The sequence below is a fragment of the Cebidichthys violaceus genome, unplaced genomic scaffold (genome assembly GCF_023349555.1).
Source record: "Cebidichthys violaceus isolate CVI_PGR_0920_01 unplaced genomic scaffold, fCebVio1.0.p SCAF_14, whole genome shotgun sequence".
NCBI lineage: Eukaryota > Metazoa > Chordata > Actinopteri > Perciformes > Stichaeidae > Cebidichthys > Cebidichthys violaceus.
Window position 1 is genome coordinate 3465345 of NW_027176307.1, and position 12673 is coordinate 3478017.

Here is a 12673-nt window from a genome sequence, read left to right on the forward strand (position 1 = left end):
TCTGATTGAGTTGGTCCAACAACACAGCCAAACTGAATTGTGGAAAATGAATTAACTTTGGTTAGGATTTAAGTTGAACCAAATCATTTTAATAAGACAGGCACGGATTGAAACTTTTTCTGGCAGGAGAAACCAGCAGTGAAAGAAGTATATTTTAAACCTGTGGAGAGTTTTAGCATCCCACAGTCAAAATTACTTGGATGCTTTTTCAACTTGAAAAGAATAAAATCTGGGCGCTGTATTTGTTTGGTATTTTTGGGGAATATAATCATGTTTAAAGACATCTATTATGGTCCTGGTAATGATTTAAAGAACTATCGGCCGTCTCTGATGTTTTCTTTTAACGTGTCATCTTTCGTCCTCTCCATCTGCCCAAATATTCGTTTCTTGACTCCTCTACACTACATACCCTGCTTCAATGAAATGGTTGATGGCGGCGTCCATCTGTTTCTGCTGGACAAGGTATTCTCCCCAGGCCTCCTCCAGTTTCACCACCTCAGCAGGGAAGGCGAGGCGTGCCAGCTCAACCGCTACAGGAAGCAGAAACTTTATTTAATATACTGTACATCTACTGTAGTGTATACCCACACTCAACTAAACAACATGCGTCCACCTGTTGTTGTCCAAAATCTTGTCATATGATATTGCTTGTACCTTTTGTACTTATACTTGTATACTTACAATACATACTGTACTTATGGCGAATGTACAACCAGCCATGCCAGCTGCCCTGTGAGGCTGTGCTTCCAGCTAATCGCTAACGTCAGCATGCTAACATGCTCACAATGGCAATTTGAACATGCTACTGCCATGTTCACCTTCTTAGTTTAGCATGTTATCATGCTAACATTTGCTAATAACACAAAGTGCAGCTGTGGCTGATGGGAACGTCGTTAGTTTTGCAGGTACTTGATTTAGCATGTTAGCATGCTAACATTTGCTAATAACACAAAGTGCAGCTGAGGCTGATGGGAGTTGGCTCTAGCGCTAGAGGAAAAGTCAGAGGGTCACCAGGGCTGTTAGGATTCCTCCACTGGGATTCATGAATGCATGTACCAACTAGAGTGGCAATCCATCCAATAGTTATTGAGGTATTCAGTCTGAACCAAAGCGGTGGACCGACCAATCGATCGACAAGCTGCTAGCATAACAAAAAAAAAAATCACCAAACATACACATTTTGGGTAGTTATTCAAAATATAGGCTAAGCATATTCATGCTAGCTACATGTCATTGATTTACCTTTCCTGAAGGCACCTCCTTTGACGTAGCACTCCAAAGCTCTCTGGTTGTTTCTGATCTCCTCATAGAGATCTCCTGCCTGGTCAGAAGATATAGAGCGTATCAATTTATTAACACAAATTGACATGTGAGGATCAATATTTGCTGGGTCAGGGTTGTTGGGAATGTGGAAACTGTGACACATATGTTTGTGCACTTTTGGTCTGGGCTGCTTTTCAAGGTTCATATTGATATTTCTGGCAATAAGGTCAAAGTGCACAAAGCCAGGTCCATGAAGAAACAGTTTAGCCAGTTTTGTGTGGAAGAACTTGAATGGCCTGCACAGAGCCCCGACCTCTACTCCCATTCAACACCTTTGGCATGAACTGGAGCACTGACTGTGAGCCAGTCCTGATCACCCAACATCAGTGTCTGACCTCACTGATTCCCTTGTGGCTGGATGGAAGTTAAATCTCATAGAAAGCATTCCCAGAAGACTGGAGGTTGTTATAGTGACACATAAAAAACCCATGAATTTGGAAAGAGATGTTAAACTATCACATATGGGTGTAATGTCTGGTGGTCCACATACTTAATTCACTTAGGTCACACATTTCTTCAACAACAGAATGCACAACATGTGATCTTTGCAAGATACGGAAAATATACAGAATGTCGACCCTCAAAACACCTAAACTGATGAAACCCCACAACACATTTTCTTCTGAAGTTTCGTTCTCTCCTTCCCACCTGTTACATAAACACAGATGGCTCCGGGAGGAGAACTGAGTTCTCAGACAAATGGCTAAAGAAAGAGACGTAGAGAAATAACAGACAGATGGAGGGAGACAGAGTGTAAAACTGCAAACAACAAAACAAAAAAAGAAAGAAAAAAAAGTTCTTCTGTTGCTACCTCTCTTCTCCTGGCATTTGTTAGGAGAAGAGAGGAAGATGAGGTAAAAAAGGAGGAGAAAGGATTTACCGGTATAGGATACCAGCTGGGATAAATTCTGCAATAAACAAGGCAGACAGATAGTTAAGATAGATAGAGTCCACTCACCCTCTCATAAAACTCTCCCTTGATGAGATTGGCGGCGATGCGGCCGACGGTGTCGCTGTTGTTGGTGATCTCCGGATGGCTGATGGCCAGTCGGGCGGCTTTAGCTGGCAGTCCAGCCTTCAGGTAGAGGTTGATGGCACCCTGGAAGTCTCCCTCGCTCTCCTTCACCTCCCCGGCCTTCTCGTCCTGACCCGTCTCCGTTAACCACTGGTAGTGCTTCCCACGCAGGCTGTCCAGCTCCGGGTGGCCCTAAGAGAGTAATTTTTTGGGTTATGGGTGAGGTTTGTTTTCTACGTTAGACATAGGTTCAAATCTAGTGCTGAAACACTGTGTCGACTAAGAGAAAACTAATTGACAATTAAAAACGAAGTCATCTTTAAGCCATTTAGCAAGCAAACATTTTGAATATTCACTTTGATTTGCTGCTTTTCACAGTTAAAATACGATTGTACATTTATTATCTTTAGCTTTTTGGACTGTTAATTGGAAATAAGCAATTTGAAAATGTTAGCTTGGGTTTCGAGAAGATAATTTCTGATGTAATCAACAGATTGATGAGACTGAGTTGTAGCCATATTTAATTAATTTGCAGTTAAAGGCACAATGTATAACATTTAGGGGGATCTATTGGCAGAAATGGAACATTAATAAGTATGTTTTGTTTTGTGTATAATCACCTGAAAAGAAGAATCACTGTGTTTACCATACCGCAGAATGAGCCGTTTATATCTACTGTACAAACAAAGTGAGTTTTCATGTTTTCACCATGGCCACCGTAGTTCTCCTACTCGCTTAGCATGTGGGAGAGCTATGAGTTGGTTGCGATCTTCAACCTCGCCGCTAGGTGCAGACAAATCCGACACACTGCACAATCCTACAAAACTCCCCACAGCCTGGCCCAGGGATCTACTGTATATCTCCGACCAAATTGAGGCAGTGTAAAGAATGGGTTGAGGGGGCGCCTGTGGTCTTGTGCTATAGGTTGTGCTCTACGAGTAATGGCTCTGGTCCTTAAGGTCTGAGAGGTTGGAGGTGGGGAGGTCAATCATTTTGGAGGTGTTGTGTGTGATGCGTATATATTTGTTCCTATAGGAGGCAGTTATAATGGTGAACAAAAATGGGGGAGCAGCAGCAGAAGGCGGGGGGGAAACGACGAAAAATGCTTTGAGTTTGACAGTCTTGTCGGCAGCATTTGTGGACGTCAGCAGTGTGTTGATAAAAGCCAAGTTTATGGTCCAGGGTGTTTACGCCAGTATGCAACAACAGAATCTCCCTCAGGTAAAACGCAAAGTGTAAATTGAGTCTGTGCGTTATTACCTTGGCTTCAGCCACGGCGATGCAATCGTCCCACATGTGGAGCTCCTGGTACATCTCTATCGCTTCATCAATGGAATTCTGCAGAAAACGAGATAATGACATTTGACTCAGTGCTGCACAATCTTGACTTCTGCAAATAATAAAGCAAGTGTGTGTTGTGATATTGATACACTGCGTTTAGATTTCCTGATGTGGTAAACTCAACTGTGGGCTCCTAATTCAAAAGGTAAACTATCTGACCTATCACAGGTGTTACCAAAACAGATAGACAGAAGATGATGGTATATTAATCTAAAATCAATCCAATTTTTTTTTATTGCTTTTGAAATCACAACAATTAAAAAGCTGTTAAAGAGCACAACTTGCAGAATTTTGTTTGGTTTGATAAGAATGCATCAGCAATTAACTCTACATATTATATACAAATATACATATTGGAAGTGTGTATGGGGCGTGTCGCCGACCTGCTCCATGTAGTGCATCTCAGCCAGTTTAAAGTTCTTATCCAGCATCGCCACGTGGGCTTGGACTTGGAAAAACGCTGTTCCATCTCCTCCCTGGTTAAGAGAGAGAGAGAGAGAGACACACACACTCACACACACACACACACACACACACACACACACACTCCTGTGATTACTTTAATTTGTTTAGTCTTATGACATTTAAAAACTTTTATAGATATTTCATACCACTCTAAAAACTCTGCATTTGTTGTATACATGGTCAGTTTTGAGATATCTGTTGTGATACGAAACACACCATTTCCTGTGAAACTTTGTCGGCAATCTGGTTTGTTTGGTGGAGGAAACGCAGAGTCGAGACGTCCCCCAATGCAGCAAAACACCTATAAAAGATAAAGAGAGACAGAGAGAGAGAGAGAGAGAGAGAGAGAGAGAGAGAGACAGAGAGAGAGACAGAGAGAGAGACAGAGAGAGAGAGAGAGGACATTTAATAAAACAGAGGGAGAAAGAAGAAAACATTCAGTGAAGGAGGAAGTAACATCGTCCAGTCAAAGCTCTGAAAAAAACTGTTCACTCAATGAACCGAGATAAATTACAGCTTTTGTCTAATTAGCCTTTAGATACGCTGCAGTCGGAGGGGCTGCGAGATGAAAAGGCTCGTCTTAGCATTTGGCTACTTTATTACCAACTCTCTCTGAACAGTTGCATCAGATTAATGAACAAGTCATGAAAGTAAAAAAAAAAAGTTAGAAAACTCCTTCTCTCTGACTCTTTCTGGCTTCCCTCCCTCCCTCATTAACATCCCTTTTCCCTCCCTCATTAACAGTACACACTTCACGCAAAAACGTTTCTTCCCCCAATTTCATGATTTATGCAAATCAGGCTGATGCCTAACGAACAGCATATGCATTATTAATGACAGAGAATTCCAATTTTTTAAAGTTTCTCAAAACAGAGAGAAATATGGAGTAAGAGAGAGCTAGAGAGAGAGGATGCTTAGTATTTAAAAAAAAAACTGTCTTTGATGATTAATGAAGTTAGAGAGGGGGGTCAGGCAGAAACACAGTCATCTGCTGTGTGTGTGTGTGTGTGTGTGTGTGTGTGTGTGTGTGTGTGTGTGTGTGTGTGTGTGTGTGTGTGTGTGCACACATATGTGTGTCCAAAAGCTTTTTCATTCCAGGTGACCAAGGTGCCCTTGTTGTCTCCATTCTCTTCAGTCACAAAGATAAGTCTCACGTACAATGAAGACTGATAAAGAATGTAATTAGCTTAGAGAAACGGACATTAGCGTGCAAGGTTGTGTGCGTGTGTGTGTGTGTGTTCTTGTACAGCTACCTTTGTGAGGACCAATCACTCACTGTGGGACAGGCCTGTTTGAGGGTCAGACTAGGTTTCGGAATAAGAATTAGGTCAGCCATTTAGTTGTGATGGTTAAGGCAAGGGTGAGGAGCTAGGGAATGCACAAAGTCATTGAGAGTCCTCACAAACAGAAAAGCACAAGGTTGTGTGTGCGTGTCTTGCCGACCTTTCTGCGATGTGCAGCTGGTGAGTCTCCAGAGCCAGCTTGCTGAGGGTCTTCCACATGGCTTCGGTCTCTGGTGACATGTCCAGAGTCTCAAGGTATGCTGTGGCTCTGTCAACACACACACACACACACACACACACACACACAGACACACACACACACACACACACACACACACACACACACACACACACACACACACACAGATGTAAAGCTGAGTGAGGCCATAAAGTTAGATATGACAGTATTTTGGTTTGTTAAAAACACAATATGGCCTTGTAATATTATGACACATTTGTTTCAATACTTCCCAGCCATAATAACTCTTATGATACGGCCTGCCACGATAATCATGCTATCGGCTCACTGCACGATATATGGACATGGCCTCCATCATTTTTCCGTTAGCGACTTATCTTATCTTATTCTGACCAACCAGAAGGTGTGGAAGAATAAGTACAAATGGACTTGGTTTCAAAGCCGCACAGCACATGTTGTTACTTTGCACTTTTTGTTAAAGCTGTTAGAAACTATATACTTGCAACTAGACTGTAAGAATATATTGCCCTTTAAGGAATAAATGACTCTCAATACCTCTGTGCCAAATGTTTAATATTCATGTTTAACTTCTGTTAACAAAGGCCGACAGTCCATTCTATTAATTATTTCGGTTGTGTGGTTTTATTTGATTTATGTTTTCATTATTTTGGAGATTTTTATATTTTTTTCACATTCCAATTCCAAATTAATTTCCATATGAATATGATCATTATCATTAAATCAGTGACATAAAATGGTCTTAAGATGACGAGAATACAATTCATCTCAATTATTTCTGGGACGATATATTGTCCAACAAATGTAGTTAATTAAATGAATGCAACCTGGACCCGAATAAGCAGCAAGAAATGGATGGATGAATTAATCAATTGAAAAAGATGAATCCGTTCTAGTTTTTACTACAACCTACACTCTCATTCTGAGATGGGGAGCTTCCTAGCTACTGTATCTAGCAGTAGTGACTGTGTTTGCTGCAGGTCTGACGGTGCCGACAGCCGGCAGCACAATCCTCTGACCAAAACAAATCGCATTGTTTAGTTTGCAAGTGTGTTACGTCTCCCAACAACCAGCAATCACATACTAATTGTTTTAGACGGACAGACAAGCACAAATCACCAAAGTCCCGTTAAAGGTTGGCTGGCCTCACTTTGTTTAGAGTTCAGAGCCACAGTGAAGAGTTCAGCTGCTGCTCCTCCACACTGAGAGAGGTCAGTGGCGATGATTTGAAAGCGTCACTTTGGAGGTGTTCAAATCACGACACACTGAGGAGACTACGCCTCCCGGCCGTCCTGCCAGCTCTGAGGAAACCCTCGAGAAGAGCTGGAGGAAGCTGCTGGATAAAAGGACATCTGGCCTGTTCTGCTCACCCTGCAGTCACCGGGACTCTGACCCAGAACAAGAAGCAAGTAGTCGGAAGGCCGGACGGATGTTCAACTCGACAATAATGACAGTGATGGGGCTGATTTTTGTATGCGAGTCTAATATCCGTCACAGTAGTCCAAACGTACCTGTCATAGTCCCCGTCGTCGATAGCGGTGCCAAACTCAATGAGGCCTTGGTCCAGTGTGTGCGTCACAGTGTTGACGCCCTCCGTCAGGATCACATCTGTGTTCCCATCAACTCTTTCTAGATCCACAATGTCTCCCTGACAGAGCAAAGTGAAACCAATTTAAAGAAAGAGAGAGGGCTGTTGCAGTGGGGGAACGTAACCAAGTGCATTCACTCAAGTACTGCACACAAGTTATACGCTTATAAAAAATAGATGCACTATTACAGATTAAAGTACGCAACGGAATACAAAATACTTTAAACTGGGTCCGCCTCAACCAACTACGAGAGCAAAATGCTACATAAACATGAATGCATTGGTACTAATAATCAAATGATACAATACATAGTAATATAAAACTCACAGGAGACATTTTTACGCATTGAGTACACTGACAGTTTAAGTATATTTTGCTGATTATATGTAGATAATTATACTTAAGTAACATGTTTAATCAGGACTTCCAGTATCTATCATGCAGTATCCTTTGTCACTACCAAAAAAAAATCAAACAATGGACCGCAAGAGCTTCGTCTGCCTGGTTTTTATTATTAATGAAAAAGAAAAAGTTTGAAGTGGAAACTAACGTTTATTATTACTACTATTTTAATGGTATTTTCCCTTTATTCAAAGGGGAACGCCACTGATTCTGCACCTACAGGTCAGTTTATTCATCATAAGGAGAACTACCGCTGGCAAAATAACCCTGATGATGTCACAGTGATGTAATTTGGTTTACTTCAACGTGGGCTTGGAGGCTACACGTTTTCTACAGAACACGTGCTTTACAAAACTGGTGGTGTTGTTGGAAAGACATTGGAAAAGTACCAGGCAGTAGACGGTCAAATGAAAACATGAAAATGTCCAGTATGACGTTTGAATTGTGAAATCATATACTCGACACACTCACACTCACAAAGAGAGCAAAGCCTCACCTTGATCGGGAACATGGTGATGCTCTCTGGGCTGTCGATGCTGTACCAGATGCAGAGGTTTCCCCTGTTTTGAGCCACCACCACGTCGCTGCCTGGCACCCACTGGACGTAGGAGCAGAAACTCAGCAGCGTGGTCTTCGAGCCGGACTCTATGTCATAGAGATGGAGCTGAGGTAGGAAGGAGAGGGAGGGACATGCTGACTGTTAGTTTCATTATCAACGAAACGGAGTGAGATGAAAAGATTGACACCACTTTGAGTTCTGAAGACAGTTAGCTTAGTTTAGTTTAGGGATTGGGAACAGAGGCAAACAGCTAGCCTGACTCTAATGCTCATTGATTAACATGGTGTATCCTGTTTGTTTAATCTGAACAAAAACAAACAAACAGATAATGCTAAATATAAAAGCATGATGGAAAATCAGTAGAGACGATATGGCCCACGATTCTTTTTCATTTTATAAATTTTTTTTAGTATTCCCTTTGCTTGCACGGCAGTGGGATTTTCACGAGATCACGCAAGAATCACATCTCACATGAAAATCGGTGTAAAAAACCCTCTGGTGGGTCAGTGCTAAAATGAACACTTAAACGATGAGTCTAGCTAGCAGGTTTGTTGGTGTGTCACTACAGGTCTGATGGTTCTGATTGAACAGCCTCTCACGGCACAAATCACTGTCAAAACGATCCCACTTTGAATTTACAGGTATAGAACTTCTCCTGACAGCGATCACACACAAAAACACTTTCAAACGTAGCAAACACGGTGATTACGCTCATTTTCCGAATCCCTGTGTTAAAGTTAAAGTTCACAACGCATAGTTGAACTCCTACCGCTTGAACAAAGTTGATTAACTTCCAGCGGCTCCGTGTGAATACTCACACTGCAATCTATTCTACTATTCTTCTATTATACTCTTAATGAGTTGAGATTATGTAGATTCTATAAGCTACAGTGGCTCCCACAGCACTTAATATGTATGTGTGTGTGTGTATGACAGACCGCCCGCTGTTGTAATCAGCTGCCTTAATATCACCCCCACCCTCCCCCCACCATTTTTAATAACGCTGCATCTATAGTTTTACCCTGGAGCTCAGCCGGCCACGTTTTAATGCAGTGAGGAAGAGCAGCCTGTTGATTAGTTCACTTGGAAGCAAGTTTCAATTAAAGAAACATTTGTTATCCAACTTTCTTTTTTTTGTTTCTTACTGGTGTGAAGCGCAGGGAATACATGCTTTGAATGCGAATATGCAAAGAATGTGAAATGGTATTCATGCTTTTTAAACTGTTAAGGATAGTCTGTACTTATCCATACTCAGTGTATTACTACCTACAGACGATGGCAGTCGACACGCCCCTAGTTTGGAGAAACAGACAGGAGTACCAGCACAGGAGCAAAGCAATGCAAGTTATGTAGACAGGGAGCAGCAGCAGAACATATTTTAGACATAGAAAAAAATCAATATCAAGTGTTTTAAGTGTACGCTATACTTAGAATATATATATATATATATATATATATATATAGGTAACTGCTTTACCTTGCTGTCAAACAGTCCTTTCCGACTGAGAATTAAAGCTGTTGTAAAGCCGTGTCTAAAATATGTTTTGCTGCTGCTCCCCATCCACAGCAGCACATTGCTTAGCTTCCATGCTGGTACTCCTGTCTGTTTCTCCAAACTAGGGGCGTACTGACCGTCATCTACTGTAGCTAATACACTGACTATGGATACGCACCTCATACAACCCCACTTCAAAACATCCAACCTATCCCTTTAATAGACGGATGGCATGCACATCTAATCTTTATGCACAATCAGTACTGAATTATAGGTTTTAAATGAAAAAAACAACACATTAAAATCCAAGGTATTCAAGTCAATATTCTGACTAGAAACAGTTCAAAGTAAGGATTTCTGTCTACAAACGAACCACAAAACTTTCAAGCGTCTAAAAAGAGGGAGAGTGATTACTTATTATTAACTTTCTGGTTCTAATTAGCCTCAAACTTCCAATATTTGGCGTATTGGAATTCTTTCCTAAGTCACTTGTGCACATTCATAAATAGTTCACAATCTGTGCCACTAAAGTTCTTTTTGTACCAAATTTTCACATTAGTACCTGAAAAAAATAAAAATAAGGGTGCAACCAAAAATCCCAGAGGGATTCCCAATTACCAGAGTTCTCCATGTCATTGCCCCAGGACGAAGACATCAAACTGATTTATTAACCCCGGGGCAACAACTGACAGCAGCTGTCTGCCACTCTCATCTTGCACACAGCTTCTCAAAAAAAGCTGTGGATCTCAAATCTGAGACCTTCTCTACATCTTCTTGTTTTTTGGTATTGAAGTGGAAAATAGTGAAATGTATGTTTCTCCACTCAAATCAGTGGAACAAGATACAAGGAACTGAAAAACAAAGGAACTCTTTTCAGTGTTATTACAGCGTGCTGTGTGAACCGTAAATGAAGTTTTGGGGTAAACCAGCTTCCAGAGGGAGGACCTTTACTTTGTATGACTCTGGACAACGATGCAGACTGAGTGAGACAGATTGATGTTCAAACTGCTTGAAATGTCTTCATTATTAGAACAATTTTATTCCTATTTCACAAAATAATGTTATATCATATATTCTTTTCCATCCGTCCTGCTGTTCCATTGGGCCGTTAGTTTTTACTGTCTGCCTGATTCCATGTGAATGCAGCATTAAACTAAAATGGAAGGAGTCTTTGTCTGTCTGTCCTTCTTTTTCCCTCGACAACCGTTCATTAGATCGGCTTCACACGTGGCGGGTGTATTGCTGAGGACCCAAGGAAGCGCAGTCTAGAGTACGAGCTCTTGAGATCTAGGGTACCTGTTTATTATATTAGTAGTGTTATGTACACACTGTAGCGTATTGAGAGGGAAACCCTGTTACACCGCTGAAAGGCATGCTGGGTACAGCTCGGTCACCGTCGATGTTGCTTTTGCACCCGAGTGACGCGTATACTTACTTAACCCTAACTGTGCTAGGGGATGCAACTATGTCATGGCAGGTGTTTCGCTCAGGACCCAAGGGTGTGAAGTTGTGTGGATGAGCGGCTCTCGAGAACACTGCAGGCCAAGCAAATCTGCCCGTTCTGAGCAGGCCCGTTTTGAATGGGCACTGCACTGGTTTCTTAGAAATGAAGAATACTTTTAGAAATAATTAAATTAGATAAGAAGATAAACAAATGGATTTATCCATTAAATGTGTGCATTTTTTAATGCAATACAAATAAAAAATATTGTTCGGTACATTTGAACGTGACCCAACCTGGAGGGTTTTGTAGGACCCCACACAATTCTAATTACAGTTGAATTATTGGTTATTGGTCATTTTGGCTTCTTATAGTTATTTCACACGTACTTGTTTTGCTGCCTTCTCTGCTCCTTATGTTGTCTGCCTTGTTTGCAATCCGTTAATGTTAAAAGCAGCACCATTGGCTCCACAGAGATGAAGTTTCATCCCTTCAGCGTGACAATAAAGTTATCTTGAGACTCCCGACTCCCCCCCCCCGTGGCACCAACAGTTATTCTGAAATACTATCGTATCAACCTGGACGAGCAAAAACGCCTCCACAAAAAGCCACAAGACATTATTTGGGTGATGGACGTGGCTATAACTTTAGACAAGCCCCAACCAAGGTGGGGATTTTTCTACTTGACTCACTACTTCACTAATCATCATCTTATCTATCATCGGCCCTGTCTGCCCTTAAGGGCCTCTCTCCCATCATTTCCACTCCCACGATCCCTCAGGGCGCTGGGGTGTTTTATTCTCACCCGCAGCTTCTTGTCCCTGAACAGCAGTTTGCGTCCCGTTTCATTGAGCTCCAGCCAGTCAATCTTGGAGTTTTGGCTGATGGTTCCCAGATTGCAGCCCCCGGCCAAGTCCACTGAGGGGCAGAAGGAAAAGGACAGGTTTTTACAGAGCAGCAGTCTGACTGCCAGCACGACAGTGTCTCCGGCTAAAATTGTGTTTTTAATCAAGTTATAACCATCATTTTGTAATAATTATCTATGATTCCATCAGGCAGCGTCTCTACATTAAAAACGTACCTGCCTCGGGAACAAGTTGATATTATAAGTCTGCTGATACATCACTTTTTTTTTTAATTAAAATGTAATACGGTCCAGTGTGGTCCACTCAATGGAAATGATACAGTTCAAGGATGATGTACTTCAGTTACTGTAGTTGTAGCAGTTTAATATTATGGTGATTAATCGTGTGTGAAAACTAGCTGTGTGGCTCAGTGTGTAAAACAAGACACACTAAATGATTTATGGAGAGGGAAGCACAACGATGGCAGCATCATCAGCATTCAAAAGCGTTCAAAAGCTGCAGATTGAAGCTGTTCTCCAAATCAAAGGCCTTTCACAAACCCACAGCGCGTGTTTATCTGCAAGAGTTGACTGAGAAGTCACTAGCCAAGCTGTTCTTGCCTTGGAACTAAAAACTTTTTTGCATCAAAGGATAAGGCTGGAAATATTCAGCATTTTTCCTATTGTTTACAAATCCCA

The 12673-nt window shown here is 41.6% G+C and overlaps 1 protein-coding gene across 1 annotated transcript in view; it reads right to left on the reverse strand.

Annotated features, from left to right (window-relative positions):
- Positions 1–12673, reverse strand: part of ift172 (intraflagellar transport 172) — a 40316-nt gene that overhangs the window by 19507 nt on the left and 8136 nt on the right. The window contains exons 15-24 of the mRNA XM_068708523.1: positions 11936–12048; positions 8132–8299; positions 7156–7292; positions 5588–5695; positions 4361–4445; positions 4063–4155; positions 3599–3676; positions 2282–2530; positions 1243–1321; positions 410–530 (exon numbers count right to left, since the gene is read on the reverse strand). Coding sequence (XP_068564624.1) covers positions 410–530; positions 1243–1321; positions 2282–2530; positions 3599–3676; positions 4063–4155; positions 4361–4445; positions 5588–5695; positions 7156–7292; positions 8132–8299; positions 11936–12048 — 1231 coding nt within the window. The remainder of the gene's footprint in view (positions 1–409; positions 531–1242; positions 1322–2281; positions 2531–3598; positions 3677–4062; positions 4156–4360; positions 4446–5587; positions 5696–7155; positions 7293–8131; positions 8300–11935; positions 12049–12673) is intronic.